Below are 21585 nucleotides of genomic sequence, written 5' to 3'. Positions count from 1 at the left end.
CATAAACATTTCCCGAGTTTTGTGTTTTTATTTTTTACTCATTGGATTTTTAATTGAGTATTGCTATATGTACGCACAATATTATATATTGAATATCCGTCTCATTTTATCTATTTTTTCTTTTTTAATTTAAATTTTAAAATTTGGATCATTTCACTAGTTGTGATATACGTATGATTATATGAGTAAAATTGCACGAATAAATAAAATTTTATTTTTTTTTATTTTATAAATGCAACTCTTAAATTTACAAATTTTTCTTAATATAATAAAGGTCTTTCAAATTTTGGTAATGTACTTCCACCCTTCATCAATCACGCCAACTGCGAACAGCAGTCCCGCTTCGCTGAGCCTTTTTGCCTTCCGGCGTTTTCTGATCACTTCCGCCAGTTGATAGAACGGAAAAATCCTGCTTCTCCCAAGTGAAAATCCACTTAATCTCAGCCCCCGAATTGAAAATTCCAAAACTTTTTACCCCACTTATTGATAAATCTTGCGCTGCATCGATCATCTGCGCCAGAATTGTTGGGTTGCATTTGGAAAAGATCTGATTTTTGAGAGATCCGATTTCTGTAAGTTGACATCGATTTGTCTGGGAAAAGAGAAATATGGAGTGTGAATCATACTTCCTTAATGAAGCACGTTCGTTTGCTTTTTTGGCGGTCAACGGAATTCTTTTCTTTTTATTCTTATTTATACTTTTATGTTGAATAAAAAAATTTGGAAGCTTTCCAAAATGGAAATTATAGAGATGGTTGTGATGGCAGGTTTATCCCTTTAAAGAGCCATATAAGGGGTCCTGCTCCAGCTTCTGATCAAGGTATTTACTCATATTATTGTTATATCTATGCTGGGTAGCGATACTAACAGTACTTTTATACTCCCATGTGATGTTGGGCCACTAGAGTTACCATTCAAGAACAAGACTGATGTATGTATTTTGCAATCGTTGTGAAATAAAAATACACATAATTAATTAATACTGGTGACTGAACGGCATAAAAAATCCGACAGTCACTGCAAAGATGGAAATGAACTCCTAACACAAAAAAAGTTGAGTAAGGGTATTGTTGATTAAGTTGAGGAATCTGTGTCTGCTGATAGTACGGACATTGTTGATTAAGCCATCACATTCTTTCGTGCCAATGTCTTCTTCCGAAACTTTGATATTAAGAGCTCAGCGGATAAGCTCCTCATCTATTTGACACTGTACATTAATGTGGCTATGAAGAGGCTCAAAGGTTGCAGGACTTTGGCTGAAGGATCCAAGGCGATAATCAACTTGGGTCTGGAAAAAGTTCCAGTTCCCGGAGAGTCTGGTTTTCCTTTTCCAGGCCTTTTCCCCTTGCTCGGTCTCAGAAGGAATCAGGTGAAATCCCATGTCTTTTGTGTTCATTATTAGAATTCATGTCAGAGAGCTTATCCTCAAGTTGCCTGCCTTAATTCTCGTATTGATTGCTTTGATTTTGAATGTGTGAGGATTGCTGTAGTCTTTTGAAGCTAACTTGAAAAACTTGAGCTATATATTTTTATTTGGACAATTTATAAGGAAATTATGATGTAGCTTCCTCCTGACTTTGGATGATCAATTGTAAATTTTAGTTCTAGACCTTTAGACTTTGTGATGGGAATAGAGTAAACATCCTAGATCGATTATCCTCTCATTTTTAATCCTGACAATGGGGGTTTATTATTTTTTACTGGTATTAATTGTATATATGGGTAGAAACATTAATTGAGTTTTTCCTGTTTTGCTCTTCCTAGTCATTCTGTCAAGTTCTCGAGTACCACAACTTGTTTGGTGCCCTTCTGCTTGGAGAAAGTCCAATTACTCTGCTTTCGATATCATTTTCATTAATTACTTTATGCTGGATTGCATTTCTTGATCTGAATGATTATTTTCCCTTTTTCCTTTGATATTTAGATTTTTTATGGGAACCATTGGATACTCTACACCCCTGAGGTTTTTGCATCCTTTTAAGGTTATGGGTTTGGAGCTCCTGCACATTTTCTTCCATAGTTGGGACTTGTGTATGTCTCAACTTGGAACTGAAATGTCAATTCTGCACCAAATTATTGTTCCTTAATATTTTGAGAGGGAATGGCCCTTGCATCAATTTTTGTTAAAATTTCAAATCCAAATGTCATTTTGGACATTGGTTGATATACTTGTGTAAAATCAATGTGATTTTGTTATTAAAATGACAGATGAATGTTGAGATAGACAATCATATTTAAACACCCCCCCCTTCATGTGACTGATTGCTTCAGCTGTTCAGCATTAAATATTCTCCTCGTTCTTAATCTTCTAGTAATTGAATGCAGAACTGCTGAGGACTTATCTGAAGCAGATAAGGGAGGAAACAAGTGGGAGACTATTAAGTGTTTTTTGTGCTATGTGCGGCAGTTATGAACAGTACGTAAAAGAGAGAAAGCAAGAAAAAAACACAGATTTAACGTGGTTCGACAGTTTGCCTACATTCATAGGAGCGAGGGCTGAATTTTCACTAATTGTCAAAATAGGGCTACAGAAACTGTATCTATACTAACCCTAGCCGTACAAAGGTAATAGAAAATTCCAATAATATCCCTGTACCTTTTCTTTTCTTTTCTTTTTGTTTTGCCTCATATTGTATTTTCTTCTCTTCCTTGAGGCTGCATGTTGTCACCCTGTTCCTGGTAACTAAGATATTGTGCAAGTTGATTTTCTGGCACAAGAAGTAGGCTTTTTCACAGGTTGGTTAAGGGAATCCGGATTTTGTACTATCCATAAATACAACAGAGTCTGTGTCGTCCTCGATTATTAACCTATTGATCATCACCATCTCTGGTTGATTGGCACAAGATTCCGTATGAAAGATGACCGAGGTGGTTTGGGGAAGCAACTAGCTAGCAAGTCTGTTGGGGTGCTAGTTGATGCCAATTTGGGGCCTGATGTCAATTTGCATACTGCTTTAGTGTGAGGTGAAAGTGGAACTCCTCCTTTCACAAAATAGATTCACTATCATTGTAATTTGGAGGCCTCGTCCAAGTTCTGAAGCGACTGCAGATTGAGCATGAGTGAGTGTAAACTCGCATGCAGCAAAAGACCATCAAAGTCTCAACCTGCCTAATGAATGGAAACGTATGAGAAAAGATTTGACCAGAAAAGGAACAATAAAATGCTATTTGCAGTCGAGATTTGAAAAAGTATGTGGTACAGAAAGTTTTGGACATGATCTGGTGAGGAGAAATCATATCTCCAGCCTACCAACCAACCAACCAACCAAAAGCAGTAACTGAACCTGCCTGACCAAATCATTGGACCGGTTGGTGGAATTGGCGATCTTTTGATGATACATTCCACTAGTTTTGGCATTGGAGGGGCATGCTTCCATGAGTATATGTGGGTGAAAGTGATTTCTACTATTGACTATTCTAGTTAAGCTCCGGTTTGGATTAAAAATTCATCTCATCTCATCATTATAATTTTTTCAAATTTCTACACAAAATATAATAAACAATTTAATTTTTTCAAATCTCAAAATAATAATAATATTAAAAAATAATACACTAACAATATTTTATTCAACTCATCTAAAATCTTCTCAATTTATATCTGAATCAAAATGGGACCGTACACAAATAAAAAATAAATAGTATCATTGTGAAATTTGGCTTAGGGCAATTGTTAGGATCCTTACCCTTTCTAAATATCAATTCCAATTATAATGATATCATTATCATGATTAAAACAAAAAAAAAAAACAAAAACATTTTTCCACCTAATGCCTCGTTTGGTTACACAGATAATATGAGATGAGATAAAAGTTAAATAAAATATTGTTAGAATATAATTTTTTAATATTATTTTTAGTTTAGAATTTGAAAAAGTTAAATTATTTATTATATTTTGTGTGAAAGTTTGAAAAAATTGTAATGATTAGATCATATAAGATAAAATTGGTTTGTGTATCCAAACAAGGGAGGCCTAAAGCACTAAAAAATGACTAAGAAATAGCAAAAGAAATGTTCTATTTGCAATTAGTGATGAGATTAGAAATTCAGAGAATCAGTATATAGATTGGCATCTACAGATTCAGATAGTCCAAATCAATGCATTAGAAGCAGCATTTTGGATTGGCATCCACAGGCTATGTCTTGGGGACTCTGCAGAGTTGTGATTTAAGAGTCTAATGGACTTGTCTTTTCTTTCTAAAGTCATCCTCCTCGAGTCAAGACATGTGTTAATGTTTCTTTTGTTTTATGCTACAGTCTGTAGCATGTGAATGAGCATTGACTTATCCTTTTGTATGGTCCATTTTGTTAAGATTGTTTTCTTGTTTTAGGCAGACCATAGTCTAATTATCAACTTCATGGATCAGAGATATCATTGATGACTTGAATGACCATAAATCAATCTTTTTTCTGAGAATGATTTTGGATTAGGGCTAGTTTCTGGGGTTGGAAAATGGCTAGTAAGCCTGTTTTTTCTCCTTGTTATTGGAGTTTATACAAATAAGAAGGTATAATCTTAGTATGCCTCTTCATGTTGTCCCTTCATTTTGACCGCTTATATATTTAATTTTTTTTTCTTCATAATTAAGGAAATGACTGTTAGTGTATTGGTATTATTTATTTATTTTTTAAAAATGTTTAAATATGTTTAAAAAATATTTGAAATCAAAAGCATAAAAAAAAAAAAAAGCAATTTGCACTAGATGGCAATCATGGCATACAAAATGGGAACGTAGAGGCGACATAGTAGTATCACTCAATAAGAAATTCATGTATGATAATTATTTAACTCGAATTTCTAAAGAATATATGTTTGTCACGTGTTCAATAGACGAGTTATTCTTATAGATGAGATAGATGAATCTTCCTTAAAATTGGCCCGTTAGAGAAAAATTAAGTCCAAAAATATTGATGTTATTATTTTTTTTTATAAATATAATGAGTCTCATAATAAATAATATGTTAACCTATCACAATATTTTTAATAAAATATTTAACTTACTAAGTCAATTGAGAGATGGAAATATGTTTGTTGAAGATGAATTTCTTTTATGACTTAAAATATGGTTGGACAGGAAATGAAAAGTTTTGAAAATCATTTTTTTAATTTCTCAATAGCATAAGCTCTTCACACCACACTCATCTGTTTATCTGGGTTCCAGTCTAGGAACCCAAACATATCCAGATCGGAACCGAGTTTTAAAATTGGGCCAAAACTCGGACCGGATTAGCTTGGGTCAAACCCATGCCAAATCCGAATTGAAACTTGTTTTTAAAACCCGGAACTCGGGTTCTGAGTTGTACTTTTTAATATATATATATATATATATATATATATATATATATATATATATATATAAGCTTACATTTTTTTGACCACCAATAAAAAGCTACATGGAAAAGAGAGTAAAAAAAAAACTAAAAAATGGATGATTCATTAGACATAATATATATTTTTCTTGAGTTTTTATCCATTTAGTTTCTGGAAATGAAAAAATATTCAAACTGGAAAAAAAAAAAACCGAGTACCGGGTTTAAAACTCGGTCTCCAGACCTATATCCGAATTTCTCTATGTGGAAAAAAATCCTGTCCAAATGAACAAGCCTAACACTCATTAATTTATTATTTATAATTTTCTCTATAACTAATAATGGCCATTTATTCATTGCATCGAAAGACCATTCAATGAATGAACAGAAAAATTATGATATTTGGATGTGAAATGATAAAACACAAACTCAATAATTTGATTTTTTTTTTCTCATTTACTTATTGGGCAAAACTAATTTCTGTTGCCAAATTAATTACAATTGATAAAATCATTTATAAATATGTGATTGTCAACATTATGTTTATTTTTTGTCATCTTAATCTAAATGGATAATAATTCTTCAATTCTAATTACATAATGGAGTAGTAAATTAGTTTTATCAATTTAAAACACAAAAAAACTTAATAATTAGTTACATCAATTAATTAGAATTGATGAATAATTCCTTGAAGAAAATTTAATTATGGGTGGCTCTATAATTTCCCTGGGCTTCCGCTAATTGATTTTATTTTTTTTATATGTATTTTTTTAACACTTTTAAATATATATTTTTTAAAATTTTATAATATTATTAAAAAATAATTACTTAATCATTAAGTAAAATAAAAAAAATATTTCGCGTAAAACAAAAAAAAGGAAAATAGTCCGTTGAAAAAACAGCAAAGCCAGGCAACACATTAGAGCGGTGGGGGCCATCTAGTGCAGAAAGCTATCGCATCCAACGGCCCAGAAAAAAAGGCCAAAACAAAATCAATTCTATAATACTTTATAAAATCCACCTTTATTGCTCTTTCACCGTACTCATTAAAATGAAATAAATAATTAAGTTTAGTTTGTTTTTAGAGATGAGATGAATTAAAATTAAAATTAAAAAGTTAAATAAAATATTATTATAATATATTTTTTAATATTATTTTTATTTTAAAATTTGAAAAAATTGAATTATTTATATTATTTTATATAAAAATTTAAGAAAATTATAATAATAAAATAAAATAAGATGAGATAAAATAAATGAGATAAGATGAAATATTTCCTCAAAATAAACAAAGCCTACCAAAAAGAAAAGAAAGAACGAAAGAAAGAAAGAAAACACAGATCTCCGCTGCCTGCTACTGCTCAAAGATTCAGAATCATTTTCAGAGCACATTTTATTTATTTTATATAAATATCGTTCTCGATTTTCTATCGTCTGTTTTTGGTTAAAGAATTAAATTATTTTGGAGAAAATATCGTAGTTTTTATTTTTATTTTTATTTTTTATAATTTCGTCCATAAATTAGAAACAAAATCTGTTGAAGATCTGAATGTCACCGAGAAGCTGAACAGTACTTACAACCCTCCCTCCTCCTCTTCCTTTCTTCCCCATTTTCGCAATCATCATCATCACGCTCCATGCTCTCTCACTCCAACTTCACCCTTCTCAGCCCTTGATCTCGACCATCGATGAACCGTTTCTTCTACGAATCTAGGGCTTCCACCGTCTACCTTGACCCTTTCTTGTTCGCCGCCGTCGTCGTCGACAATGTCTTCGAGGATCGACCACCACCATCTGCCCATAAACGGACAGATTTTACCCCAGCCTTGTCCCCATCTCGTCGAGTTTCGCTCCCGGAACGGCGCCAAGCCTTTCCGGGCCCTACAGGACTGCCTCCGGGTGAAGCCGCCCGGTGGCCACGCCTCGATCCGGCGGGAACCCAACGAGGTGCCGCGATGCGGCGCTTGCGGGGAATCGGGTGGTGTCACGCGCCTCTACGCTTGCGTGACCTGCGCTGCCGTCCATTGCCACACGCCTCCCGGCCCTTCCCACGCGGCGGTGCACGGAGAGTCGATGTCTCCGGGCCACGAGATCGCCGTGGACGTCGATCGCGCAGAGCTCTTCTGCTGTGCTTGCCGCGATCAGGTCTACGATCGGGACTTCGACGCGGCGGTCGTCCTGGCCCAGACGGCCGCGTCGACTCTCCATGCACCGTCATCCATCGTCCGATCGCCTCACCCCGAAAACCTTCGAAAGCGGCGTAGAGTTGATTACCGGCCGTGGACACCAGATCCAAGAGAACGAGTCTTGATGGGAAGCTGTTCAAGTCCGCTAAACGCCACCGTCTTGGATTCTTGTTCCAGAGATTTTCCCTCGGGATTGCGCGGATTGAACAATCTTGGAAACACCTGTTTCATGAACTCTGTATTACAAGCGTTGCTTCACACGCCGCCGCTGAGGAACTATTTCCTCAGCGATCGGCACAACCGATATTACTGCCAGAAGAAGAGCACTGTGGTGAATAATGGCAGTAAGAGCAATGCTGGTAATCCTACTGACTCGCGGATTTGTTTGGCCTGCGATATGGATGATATGTTTTCGGCCGTCTTTTCTGGGGATCGGACACCTTATAGCCCCGCTAAGTTTTTGTACAGGTTCGTGACCGTAGTACAGATCTTCCTCATGTTTTGTGTTTGCATGGTGTGTTTGATTTAGAGGCAATGTGGATGATTGAAGTCCGAAAAGTGGGTGTTTTGGCTACGAAATTTGGGTCCGTGTTCTCTGCCCCGTGTAATCTACCCGTTAGATATATCACCTTGGGTTCTCCAACTTTACTGATTCTTAAGTCTTTCTTCCCCCATTAATTATGTTTATGTAAAAGTAAAATACGTTGTTGATATATCACCGTGGTTACATTGCAGTTGGTGGCAACATGCAGCAAATCTGGCAAGTTACGAGCAACAAGATGCTCATGAATTTTTCATTTCTATGCTGGATGGAATCCATGAAAAAGTTGAGAAGGATAGACGCAAGACGCAGAGTCAAGGTAAATTTTGTTCTGTTCCGAGTATTTTCTACGACTTTTTCACGTCCCTTTTATGTGTTCGTAATTCCAAACTGGGGAAAAATAACTGTCAAGTTTTTATGCGACACGTGGAGTATATCAGTTGAAGGCCTTTGAATTCTGTAGAACTTGATTTATATGGTTTTGTTATGGTAGAATCTTTATGTGGTCATTTCTATAGACTATAAGAGCACTAGTAGTAGGCTCAACAAACTTTGGCCAAAATTTGACTAGAAAATTCACTTTTACAAATTTAGCTAGTCATTTTTCAACAACACCAAATAACAGGCTCAACAAATCTATCATTATTCTCTTATAATATTGATTTTGAACTTTTTATTTATTTTAATTTTAATTGTAATTTGAATATTTATTCGTTATTAAAAAACTATACATTAATTTTCTAACGTTCATATTATTCTAACGAATATAGTTTTTTAACGATCCTTTTTTATAATGGTCATATTTTTTCAACTGATATATGGTTGTGTTAAAGTTTATGGTTGTATTAAAGTTTATTGTTGTATTAAAGTATCATTACTCTTTACAGATATTCCGGACTATTTAGCACCTAGCTAAAGCAGTACAAGTTGCTTTTGATCATGTTTTATCTCATTTGTTTCTTTTGATAAGTTTTGAAAAGATTAAAAAAAAAAAAAAGAAAAATGGTTCCTTCGGCAGACGTGACTTTTCAACGTTAATGGCAAATTATGGACTAATCTCCTCATTTACATAAAAGAATTTTAAGCGACTGAACATGCACAGGAGAGAAGTGAGGCAAGAAGCAGAGGAAAGATAATTTTTTAATTCAAAAACAATATTTGGCCAGTCCCTTGAGCTCAACAAATTTAGCTAGTGATATAATGTATGGCTAAAATCACTGTTCATTTGTTGAGTCTATTGTTATACTTTATTTTACACCTTAGCTATTCTTTGGCCAACTTTTAACTTTGTGAGCCTACTACTAATGCTCTAAGATGGTTTGATTACCGTATTTGTATTAGACCGTGGATTTTTTTCTTGGCGTATTAGAACCTTGTCGGAAGATCCAGTTTTGCTATGGGACTGCCTCCCCTGACATGTCATTTCTGAGAACGAGTATTTGTCTGTAGCACCTGACAGATACAGTGATACATAACTAATAGGCAGTTATTCTGAAAGACTCTAGGTGCAGGATTAGGTATCTTACTGTATCATCAATGTTATTATCAATGTTACTGTAGGTAAGAAGTGGAACCCTTGGATAGCTTGATATCGCATTCTGTAACTGCTTAATTAATGTAATCGGCTAGCCAATGGTTTTTAATGCACGAATGAAACTTGCTGCCAGTTTATACTGCAAGATGGATCAACTTAAAGTTCTCTTTATGAGCACCTGGTGTAACTCTTACATATTTATAGTTTTTTCTTCGTAATCTAGATGATACTGCTAAAGATATAGAAGTGACCTTAATGTTTAACTGCAGGGTCTGGGTTTAGGTCTCCTGTTTGTCGCCCTAGGAGTTGAAAAGCATGTTTTAGGGCTAATTGTCAACCTCAACCTGCTGGCTTGAAGGTGTTGTCTGCTTCATCCAGTAAGTCAAAAACTTTTCAGAGCCGGTTGGTTTCGTCATAGGGTTTTCTAGTCTGAAATGATTCTCATGTTAACTCCACCTTTTGGCATGTCTAGGGTCTTATTACACAGCTGATCCTGGTCTCTGAGAAAGGAGGGTTGCATTAGGTTCAGAGCCAGCATAAAATAATTTTGTCAGTCCTTCAGGAATTTGGATTCCCATTTTCTTCTTGATCAACCTGTCTTCTGCGCCATATGGCTGAAATATTCAATATCCAATGAACTCTATGAAGTTCCTGCTAATTGGTAGTACGCAATTTCCCAGCTTTAGCCATCTGCTTCTCGTCTCTTGAGAATGCTAACCCTAGGGTTGAACTAGTAACTATGCTGTAACTGTTATCTATCCTTGTTATTAACAAGTAACAGTTAGTTCAAGTGATTTTGAGATTTGTATTCCAGTCACATTTCAGAAGGTGAAAGGGTTTTTTAAACTAAGGGAATGCTACATTTTCATACCTACCAAATAAAGATGCTACACTGTCCTAGGGGCCCACAGAAAGGAAGAATGCATGTGTTGATTGGGAGCTATTTTTTCTTATTCAGACTTTTACCGGTAGCGAATTAGATGCGACTGATTTTCTAATTAAAGAATATCTAAGGCTCTGATTTCTGAGAAAAATTGTAGTAATGCTGATAAGACAGATTTTTTATTTTATTTTTCTTATAGGTTGTACTGCTGGTTAGACAGATCACAGCACATTCTACACTTGTAGCATAAAGATTTCCAGAATGAACTGTATCAATTCATCCAATATGGTAGAATTATGTTTAGAAGTGGATCTTTTGCTATTCTTTCAGTAGCACTGTTTCTTTTGTATATATAGATTGCAGACAGGAACACGATTGTTTTCTCTTTTTTATAAGTAAACACAATTCATTTCTGTTGTAACCAAGATGTCTTTTCCTTTCCTGTTTCTTAATAACGCTTTCCCACCACCATTTCTTTTGTAGTGCAGGTAACGGAGACTGTTGTGTTGCCCATAGAGTATTTTCTGGTATCCTGCGATCTGACGTGATGTGTATGGCTTGTGGTTTCACATCTACAACATATGACCCATGTGTAGACATATCACTGGACCTGGAACCAAACCAAGGGGGATCTGCAAAGATGGTATCCACAAAGTCGAATCATTCTTGCAATGGCGAAGCAGATCACATGAATTTGAGTCAAAACTGTGGAACATCCACTCTGATGGGATGCTTGGACCGTTTTACAAGACCTGAGAGATTGGGGTCTGACCAGAAATTTTTTTGCCAACAGTGTCAGGTGAGGCAGGAATCTCTCAAGCAAATGTCCATCAGAAAGCTTCCACTGGTTTCTTGCTTCCACATCAAAAGATTTGAGCATTCTTCAATACGGAAAATGTCAAGGAAGGTTGACAGATATTTGCAATTCCCATTCTCCTTGGATATGGCACCCTATCTATCATCTTCTATCCTGAGGAGCCGATTTGGGAATAGATATTTCCCTTTTGATGGGGATGAGCCTGATGCTTCAAATAAGTTGTCATCGGAGTTCGAGTTGTTTGCTGTTGTCACTCACACAGGTAAATTAGATGCTGGCCATTATGTGACTTACTTGCGACTAAGCAACCAATGGTATAAGTGTGATGATGCTTGGGTCACTGAAGTCAATGAGAGCATTGTAAGGGCTGCACAAGGGTACATGATGTTCTATGTACAGAAGGTGCTATATTACAAAGCAAGTGAGAAACGGGTTGTTCCATGACATGGTGATAGAAGAATTGGTTAACTTTGTTAATTGCACAAAAAGGGAAATTGACGGGAATCATTTGAAGTCGTGGTTAATACTTGACTGTGCATCAAAGAATGCCATGGCTAGTTTTGTTTGCCATGATAAAGAAAAACAAAGAACAGAAAGTCATTAGAGTTTGCTTGTCTCTGGTAAAATCACCAAGAGCAGCAGCTCCCTTCTTCGCTCTCTTGAGGACTTTTTTGAGAGGTAACTTTTAAATCCTCAGTTTGAGCATTAAGCCGGAATTTTTGAGGCTGTGTGGCATTTGGGAAAGATTAATTTATAGAGGTGTTGATTTCTTTTAAAATGATTTCTGATATTTAACTATTTGGTGTTGGTGGGTTAATTTTTTTTTTTTTTTCCTTTGTCATGGATTATGGCAGAAGTTGCAATACTTAGAAGGAATGGTATTCCATTGTACTAATCTTCTTACATGGAGTATTATAATGTCCAGAATCCAATTTAGAGATCTCATATCAGTTCTCTTTTGAACTCAATTTCGTTACAGTATTTTACTTCTTGTTACTAGGGCGTATATTGGTCAAATCTCTCTCATGGAGTGCGGAAATGAATAAAGAGGCTTATTTTTTGAGAAAGTTTGCATAAGGTTGGGGGATACTCTCTGCTGCCCAAGGCAGCGGTGGCCAGTGCCTAATGGATGGCCATGATTTTATGCAACAGGACACATGTCATCCTTAAAGCCGTTGATCTAGTCAGGAGAAGCATAAGATCGGTGTTGGTGTCATTATCAGAGATTGAGAAGGTAAAACCCAGGCCCATAGAAAAACCATTGACTTGCTGTTTAGAACCAGTTACTGCAGAAGTTATGGGTGCTCTGGAAGCTATTATGATATGCTGCTTTGAATTGGGATTTCCTAGTATTCTAAATTAATATAAAGTTGTTTAAAGAAAAATACGAGAATACACGTCATATTTTACCCCGAAGTCATAAACTAGAGGAGACTGCTACAGCCATCGAGAGTGGCCGCCGAATGTGTAAATTTTTAAAAAAATTTTTTTTTCCAACATTTTTTAATTACTTTAAACATTTAAAAAAATAAAAATTTATATATAAAAAAAATACTTCCTTAAGTATTAAAAAAAAAAAAAAAATCAGTAGCTTTTATCGGTGGGTATCCTCAATGGATGCAACATTTTCCTAAGCTAAATCCTCAACATACTGAAGAATTGAGTATTCTATTATTACACAATTGCTCATGCTTTTGTTTTTCATCGAGAAATTAATATGTAAATGAAAACTTTAAATAACAAGAAATTAGAAGTTTGTGTACGTGATCAATATTTCACAAAATTAGCATTATTTTCTATTTGAGTTGAACTGTATATTAGTTATTATTCACTTTCACACTTCACATTTATATTTATAGAGGCTTACTAGGTACAAGAGGTTTGGTGCACCAACTGCGTACTAACACTTATATAGCTTTTTTTATTGAAAAAAAATAAAAGAAAAAAAATTTTTGAGAAAAAAAAAAAAACTCTATCTCATGAAAATTATTTTGATGCACGAAATCGCTCGTAAGAAGACTTTTTCTTATTTATATGGTGTTGAAGTATTTTTCCGAAGATATAGAAGTGTTTTACATAGAATATAATAGTATTTTTCATAAGATGTAAAATATGAGATAGTAAATAGTGATTAATGAAAAAAAAAATTTCTTTTCTATTTTGCAAAAAATTTTGGTTTATAGAAATTTTTAACCTAAGGTGCTATTTTACCGCCTGAGTATCATTGTTTTAAGTGATTCCTACGTCAAATTGATCTTTTTAATTTTTTAATTTATATGTTTTTATCATTTTAAAAAAATAAAAAAATATATTAAGATATTAAAACCACTTTCTTAATTATTAGATAAAAAAAAATTAAAAAAAAATTAAAATACATGGATTGTCAAAACGAGGGAGCTGAAATAGATAAAGTAGCATTTTTCTTAGGTTATTGTCGATAAGCCGTATCCAAATAAGGCACGTGGTACACAGTGACCATTTCCCAAGAAAAAACAAAGGATCAGGCACACAAAATCAAGCTTCTTTATCGTTGTCTTATCGCATTGCTTCTTCTTCTTCCTCTTCTTCTTTACCCCCAACCTCTTCTGCTCTTCCTTCTCACGGCACCCGCACCAGCACCACGACGTAAATTCAGATCAAGAATCGGATTCCTTTTTTTATTATTCCAATTTCCTTTTCCGTCGTGAATCCATTCGGATGACCTTCGGGGGTCTGGACCTTCCATTAGGGTTTCAGTGACGTCAATTTTTCGGCAGGTCGTGATTGATCGATCCCGCTGCACTTTGGCTGCTCATACTGTTTCAGGATTCCATCTTAGGGTGCTCAGAATATCAGTTTTGGTCGCTGAAGCTGGTACTATACAATTCAGGGTTCTTAGCTTGGACTGGGTTGACTGGAATTTTCACAGTTTAGGTAAACAATTACCTGAAACCTTAATGTTGTCTATAACAATTTTTTATTCTACTTTTTTTGGTAACTTGTATTAAATGGGGGTATTTGTTGCTACGCTTTCCTTCGTAAAATGGGTCTGACTACTTATTTTGACGCGGAATACTTTTCTGATTTTGTTTTTGTTTTTGTTTTTATATATTGGTTTGTGAGGTACCCTTGTTTTATGCTGCTGTATTTGACTGGATTATGCTTATGTAACTGATTCTTTTGTATCAAATCTGGTCTTAGTCTTAGCAGCATACCTTAGGAGTCTTATAGTTAATTGCCTCTAAATGTTAAAATTTCTGCTTCTCTCTATTTGTCTGTCTGAGAAGGTTTCAGTAGATATTCACAATTTTGTTTTTTCACGATGAAAGTAAAATGGATAAAAAGTATACTTGCTCTTTGATTGGATAAGCCAGACTTTTAGTTTATTTAGGATTTATAGTGCACATGCCACGAAGTGTTCCCCCATTTAGTTTCTTGATCTGTTTCTTGTCATTAGTTATTGAAGACTTTATAGCTTGGTCCTTGTTATATTCACTATGCTCCATTAAGATTTTGAATGATGGAGTACCGTGGATACACTCGATTTTTTTTTGTACCATTTTAATGGCGATTCAGATTATGATTGGCACTGGGTGCCCATAAAAAAAATGGCGATTCAGATTATGATAATTATTTTTTGATATCTGCAGGAGAGATGAAGACAATTAGGGATTGGGTTTTTTCTCAATTAGTTTCTATGTCATTGGTCTCATCTAGACCATTGTCAGGCAGTGACAGTTTTTTCAGCGAGGGACTTCTGGAGGAAGAGTCTGATGACCAAGGTACTTTCCTGTCCCTGTCCCTTTCTGTGTATGTTCAAGAATCATTTTTTTTTTTTTTTTTTGGTTCAAGTCATTATAGATTCATGTACACAAACTATGCTTGCCACTCTACTTTTGTTCTTTTTTTATACAAGGAAATGAAAAGGCCTACTAGAAAGAGGCCACTCTACCTCCTAAGGGCGACTAAATGAACAATTAGTGTATTAAATTAGTCTCCCCACTTCTCACTTTTTTACAGTGGCAAGAATTTCTGTGATTTAAATTTGGGATTGTCGTTACAAACTTCATTTAAGATGGCAAGGATGGGGAGAGTAAATATAACTTTTTAGATCTGATAATGGTTCAATTAGCTAAGGAGGCCCTTAATCTTCTTGGACAATGGCTGTAAAGATTCATTTTGGTAGGATCATCACTCTGGAGTGGAGGTTGTAGAAGTTTGTTTACACTAAATTTACTCAAGGGACTTGTCAATATTAGGGGAGGATTGGAAGGAAAATGTGAAGTGCTACAATGGGAAAGGAAAATTTCTTGTCATTTTTTGCTGCGATTTCGTGAACAGGAAATTTTTTTATTTTACTATAGCAGTAAGCTAACTGTTTTTGGCCATTTTGATTTAGTTTGCTTTAAATTTATCACTGTGGTCCTATCAGTGTATATGGTGGAGATTACTATATACTGGATCTCTACACTCATAAATAGGCATTCTCGTTGAGTTGCAGTAAAGACTTTATCTGCATTAGGTCCAGTTGAATTCTCTGTAATCCTAATATCATTATTCTATATCCAAGCCTTAGATCTCCATTGTAGTTTAATGTTGACAATCTGGTTGAAGATTGTAGGAAACATGCAAACCAATTTCGAATGATAGATTTGAATTTATCTTACATTGATACATTTTATCTGGGAAAGATCTTATTGTCTTGTCACTTGCTAGGTTCAGGTCGTACAGCCAATTTGGTAGCACTTCCACTACTTCCTGATGCCTCACACACTTCAGATGGTAACCAGGAAAATCAGCATAATCCTTCCCAGAAGCAGGTTTCTGTTGAAGACTCCTATGGTTCCCCTCATATGTCTGATAAGAAAAAGCTGGACCCATTGGCAAAGATTGAGGGTCTCCAAGTTACGTTCTTGCGCCTTCTCCGACGGCTTGGGCAGTCACAGGACAATCTTCTGGTTGCAAAGGTTTTATATAGAATCCATATAGCAGCCTTGATACGAGCAGGGGAATCGGACTTGAAAAGAGTTAACCTTGGAACCAATAGAGTCAAAGCGGTAGCCATGAAACAGGAGGCAGATGGACTGCCTGAATTGGATTTCTCATTTAGAATACTTGTCCTTGGAAAAACTGGGGTTGGCAAGAGTTCGACAATAAATTCTATATTTGATCAAACAAAAACCATGACGGATGCATTTCAACCAGCCACTGATTGCATCCAAGAGGTCGTGGGAACTGTTAATGGGATCAGAATCTCTGTAATTGATACCCCTGGCTTCTTACCTTACTCTTCCAGTAATGTGAGAAGAAATAAGAAGATTATGCTATCTGTGAAAAGATACATTAAAAAGTCACCCCCAGATATTGTTTTGTATTTTGAACGCCTTGATTTCATCAACATGGGCTATAGTGATTTCCCTCTTTTTAAACTTATAACTCAAGTTTTTGGCACTGCAATTTGGTTCAACACAATCCTAGTGATGACTCATGCTTCCTCGGCTCTTCCTGAAGGACCTAGTGGTTATCCTGTCAACTATGAGTCATATGTGACTCAATGTACAGATTTGGTGCAGCATCACATACACCAGGCAGTGTCTGACTCAAGACTCGAAAACCCTGTACTTTTGGCTGAGAACCATCCTCACTGTAAGACAAATTTTATGGGGGAAAAAGTACTCCCTAATGGACAGGTTTGGAAATCTCAGTTCTTGTTATTGTGCATATGTACTAAAGTTCTGGGAGATGTCAACTCACTCTTGAAGTTTCAAGGTAGCATTGAACTGGGACCGTTAAGTACCACCCGACTGCCTCCTCTGCCACATCTCCTCTCATCTTTTCTACGGCGTCACTCTATGTCAGTTCCAAATGGATTGGAAGATCAAATTGATGAGAGTTTGCTTTTAGACACAGGGGAGGAAGATGAGTATGATCAATTACCTCCAATCCGAATCCTGAAAAAATCTCAGTTTGAGAGATTAACAGACTCACAGAAAACAGACTATCTTGATGAGCTGGATTACCGGGAAATCCTTTATCTGAAGAAACAGTTGAAGGAAGAGTACCAGAGGCGGAGGGAGAATAGGCTTTCCAAAGAGGAAAATTTGGTGAATCACAATGATTATGATAGCCAGCAGGTTCCTCCAGAGGCAGTTACGTTACCTGATATGGCAGTTCCCCCAAGTTTTGACTCAGATTGCCCAGTCTTTAGGTATCGTGGTGTGGTCACAAGTGACCAGTGGCTTGTAAGGCCCGTTCTTGATCCCCAAGGAATGGATCATGATGTGGGCTTCGATGGAATAAATCTTGAAACGGCCGTGGAAATAAACAGGAATGTCTTTGCCTCTGTCACAGGACAGATGAGCAAAGACAAGGAGGATTTCAGTATCCAGTTGGAGTCTGCTGCAGCTTATACAGATCCCAGCGGGCCAACTTATTGTGTAGGCCTTGATGTACAATCTTCTGGTAAAGATATGATCTATACAGTTCATAGCAACGCAAAGCTGAGGAGCCTGAAACATAACATTGCTGACTGCGGACTTTCTTTGACGACTCTTGGGAAGAAGTATTATGTTGGCGCCAAGCTTGAAGATACCATTGCAGTCGGGAAGAGATTGAAGTTTGTGGTTAATGCTGGGCGAATGGGATGTCCTGGACAAGTGGCAAATGGTGCGAGTTTTGAAGCTACTTTAAGAGGGAGTGAATGCCCAGCGAGAAACGATAATCTCAGTATGACAATGTCAATCCTCTCCTTCAACAAAGAAATCGTTTTGGGTGCTGGTCTAAAGTCTGAATTCCGGCCTAGTAGAAGCTTGAGAGTGTCAGTTAATGCTAATCTAAATAGTCGCAAAATGGGACAGGTTTGCATAAAAACAAGTAGCTCTGAGCATTTGCAGATTGCTCTGGTTGCGGCTATCACAATTTTCAAGGCTATGTTACGTAGAAAGACAGCTGAAAGTAGTAGGGAAGCATTGGAGAGTGGATAAGTTGTCATTGGGGTTTCAATGCTCTTTTTTTTTTGGTCTGGAAAGGGTACTATAGCGGCAAAGCAATCTACATCTGGAACTGAGACACGGACCTTTGACCATTAAAGACGACAGGACTAAGATTTGGTTTTTTCAAAGAGCATTCGCCAAATATTCCGTTGTTTAAGACCCACTTTGGAAGTTTGGCAAGAAAATCTAGAAAGCCATATTTGTCTTTGTCATTAAACCAAGGATCTCAATTATGCGTCACTGCAAGTATCCTGTCGAGCTGATAGCTTTGGGCCTCTGAGCCAGACAAAGGTTTGCATTCAACTAAAATAAGGTGATAACTGTACATAAAAAATGAGTCTTATTTTTTCTTGTTTTTGGTGACTTGTAGAACAAGTGCAGATCGGAGGTACCAATGAATAATACTTTACACAATGAAAAATTTTCAATCTTTTTTGAAAACCATTAGGTTTTGTTAATTGGCGACATATACAGATCATTTTAAATTGTTCGGACATTTCTTTGTTGGTCTTGTTTGACTGCAGCGTTGTTAATTAGCATAGGATTGGAATGGAAGCTATACTGATCTTATTAATATTTACTTGGTGCATCGAAAGAGGTTTCGGAAACGTAGATAATCCAAGCTTACTTACAAGAACTAGTGCTTGAGCTGATAATTACCAGGATTTATGCACTGTGAAATTATCCAGCTTTCTGGACTCAGGTAATTATGGCTTTGGTGCTGGTTGGGAAGGAGATTCCCATGTTGCTGGAAGCTTATATGGCCTTTCTAGACGATGAAATTAAACCACAAATTAATGATGTTTGTAGGATCCGCGTCTTTTGAGAATTTGAGAGTAATTGTATCTCCCAAACAAGTTCACCTGGATAACGTCTCATTCTTGTCTTGTCTAGCTTGCCAAAGATTACCCACTTTTGTAGAACCACCTGGATTCTCAGCCTCCTAGAATGCCCCATCTTTTTTTCTAGTCATAATATGTAGGGCGGCATGCCATAGTAGCATCATGACGCTGACCACCATAAATGACTTCCATCCGTCGTTTAGTCTTGAAATTGGCTTTGGTTGGTTGGTTGGTTGGTTGGTAAGGTTACATACTAGCATGTTTTCACTGTCACATCTTATCTTGCGTTCTCTCCTGCTTTTCTTTTTTAATTTTAGGGACGAGTAAAACCAGTTTGGCTACTAAATAGCATAGTAGAAAAATGTCGCAAACAATACTCTGTTCTCGAAAATTATTTAGTTTCTTTTTGGTCTTACTGAAGATTGTTTTTGCATGTGATTGGAGATTTTATCAGATTTATAAATCACATTACCGGTGGTAATTACTAATTAGTCCTCTTCTCTTCACTCTTATGATATTTGGTCAAGAGCTAAGCTAATATTTTTTTTTTATCTGGATTTTAGAGTCTAGAGTGAGTGAGATAAACACAAAAAATAAATGTTGAAGAACTATATGAACAATAATCAATGTTGTAGAACTAGGGGATCTCTTGAATTTTCTGCTTAAATTGCAGACAATTTCGTAGGAGGCCCCCACCCGTTTGGGGACTTTGGACACCTTATTTCTTTTTCCATTATTCAATCAAAATTTTTGCTATCATCTTGTTTGTGTATTTTTTGTACATTCTATTAATGTGATTGATTATATTATTTTTTTAATATAAAATTATTATTTTGACTAATTATATCAGTAAAGTATAGTACGTAAGAAATATGTAAAAGTCACTGTATATAGCTATTCTTTTGAATTTTCAAAAAGAAGTGAAGAAGTGTGCAACGCTAATACAATTCATTCGCAGTGTTAGTCTTCGTCAATTTATTACTAATTTATTACTTTACGCATGTGGTGACCTCACAGTATCACAATGAGTCTCTAGCCCAACAGCATATGCCTAGATCCGATTCCCCCATAGAATCCTCGGCCGCCATTTCCATAAAACACACACTGCAGTCTGCACTAAACAACCACAGAATGAGCAACTAGCAACATACACGTCCTACCCATCTCTGAACCATCAATAAATCAACTTATTGCATCTGTAATTTCACTTGATCCACAATTTCTTTTCACCACAAATATAAATATATCTACAACAAGAAAAAAAAGAGGAAATCAACTACAGATTACTAATACAAATGAATTTCTTTGTTGTACATCCCCAATGTCACCCAATATCCAAAATCAAAACTTTCTTTACGAGATTCAAGGTGAAGACCCCCACAGAACCTCAGCAATAATGGTGGCAGCTTCAGCATCAGAGACGCAAGCCTCCCTCACTCTGACCAATATCTCCTGCTTGAAAGCCCTTCTCTCTCTCTGCCTCAGCCCCTCCCCTACCTCCAACTGCACTGCAAACCTTGCCACACAGCTCGCAAATGGATGTCTCTCCAAGAATCTCCTCTGCCTACTCTCTCTCTTCCCCTCCACCACTTCAATCCCAACACCTTCATTCTCTTTCCCATCATTATTACCGTACCTCCCCATATCTATCAAATCCCCACCAAACTCTGTCCTCTGCAGCTCCACCAGCTTTTTTATCAACCCTTCTCTAAGCATTGCTTCAATGGCTTCTTTCCGCCCGAAATACCCAATCTCAAGCATGCAGTCCGTGGCCAAGACGCGCATTTCCAGGTCTTGACAACCCAAAAAGCTTATGATTTTGGGTATTTCCCCATTGGACTCGATCTCGTCCACGAGCGGAGACTTTATAGACCTTATCAAAGAACATAGAACTCTGATCGATGCCGGGGAAGCCATTGTTACCAGGGAGCCAATTGTCGGACCCATAGGTACTTGGCCCACGAACACGTCCTTGTTGAACCTGATCAGAGCGCCAATGGCAGAAGCGCAACTCTCGCGTACCCGCTTCGAACAATTGGGGTTGCACAGAACCGATTCGAGCAACGAGAACAGCTTGGATTTGAGGACTAGATCCTGCAACTCGCGGTTGAAACCTTGGGAGACACGGTCCTCGAACTGAGTCAGAAGCTTGATCAGCTCGTCCTCGTTGTTGAAAGCCTCCTCGCGCAGGACCCGGGTCAAGGTGTCGATACTCTCGCGGTCGATCCAGGCCTGAATTTCGGACTCGATGGACCCGGCAACCCGGGAGATGGAGTGGGTGGAGACCCGGCGGGCCAGGAAAAATTTGAGGCCGTAGTGGCCGCGGGATTCCTGGAGGGTCTCGACGAGGGCTTTGAGGTCGAAGAGGTGTTGGGTGAGGGTGGAGAGTTTGGGGTCCTTGGAGAGGATGGTGTCAGACTCGGTCTGGAGCTCGAGCAGAGCTTTAATGGGGGAGGAAGAGTTGAGCTCGTCGTAGTTGGGGTTCGGGTGAGCTTGTAACTGGT

At 36.9% G+C, this 21585-nt stretch overlaps 2 protein-coding genes and 1 long non-coding RNA gene across 4 annotated transcripts; all 3 read left to right on the top strand.

The window, feature by feature from the left end:
• The first annotated feature begins 294 nt into the window (after nt 1–294).
• LOC121253653 lies at nt 295–2798 on the top strand. The gene is made up of 2 exons (XR_005938423.1): nt 295–820; nt 2326–2798. It is a non-coding gene; the product is annotated as an uncharacterized LOC121253653 (long non-coding RNA).
• Nucleotides 2799–6648: 3850 nt separating this feature from the next.
• LOC121252094 (ubiquitin C-terminal hydrolase 22-like) lies at nt 6649–12211 on the top strand. Its single transcript, XM_041151580.1, has 3 exons — nt 6649–7961; nt 8229–8353; nt 10940–12211. The coding sequence occupies exons 1-3, from the start codon at nt 7075–7077 to the stop codon at nt 11710–11712; spliced, it is 1785 nt and encodes a 594-aa protein (XP_041007514.1). The 5' UTR covers nt 6649–7074; the 3' UTR covers nt 11713–12211.
• Nucleotides 12212–13777: 1566 nt separating this feature from the next.
• On the top strand, nt 13778–18683 carry LOC121252083 (translocase of chloroplast 90, chloroplastic). 2 transcript variants are annotated; one of them, XM_041151560.1, is made up of 3 exons: nt 13778–14181; nt 14898–15029; nt 15970–18683. In XM_041151560.1, the coding sequence occupies exons 2-3, from the start codon at nt 14903–14905 to the stop codon at nt 18228–18230; spliced, it is 2388 nt and encodes a 795-aa protein (XP_041007494.1). In that variant the 5' UTR covers nt 13778–14181; nt 14898–14902; the 3' UTR covers nt 18231–18683. The 2 variants fall into 2 exon arrangements, with proteins under 2 accessions (XP_041007494.1, XP_041007493.1); XM_041151559.1 differs by having other exon boundaries at nt 15964–18683.
• Nucleotides 18684–21585: the final 2902 nt, after the last annotated feature.

Source organism: Juglans microcarpa x Juglans regia, chromosome 2S, assembly GCF_004785595.1.
Source record: "Juglans microcarpa x Juglans regia isolate MS1-56 chromosome 2S, Jm3101_v1.0, whole genome shotgun sequence".
NCBI classification, from domain to species: Eukaryota; Viridiplantae; Streptophyta; class Magnoliopsida; order Fagales; family Juglandaceae; genus Juglans; species Juglans microcarpa x Juglans regia.
This window is presented reverse-complemented; position numbering and strand designations above follow the sequence as displayed.

Coding starts and splice junctions, on each gene's coding strand:
- LOC121252094 (XM_041151580.1), top strand. CDS start 7,075: ATGTCTTCGAGGATCGACCACCACCATCTGCCCATAAACGGACAGATT. Junction 7,962..8,228: donor CCCGCTAAGTTTTTGTACAG/GTTCGTGACCGT, acceptor GTTACATTGCAG/TTGGTGGCAACATGCAGCAA. Junction 8,354..10,939: donor ACGCAAGACGCAGAGTCAAG/GTAAATTTTGTT, acceptor TTTGTAGTGCAG/GTAACGGAGACTGTTGTGTT.
- LOC121252083 (XM_041151559.1), top strand. CDS start 14,903: ATGAAGACAATTAGGGATTGGGTTTTTTCTCAATTAGTTTCTATGTCA. Junction 15,030..15,963: donor GGAAGAGTCTGATGACCAAG/GTACTTTCCTGT, acceptor GTCACTTGCTAG/GTTCAGGTCGTACAGCCAAT.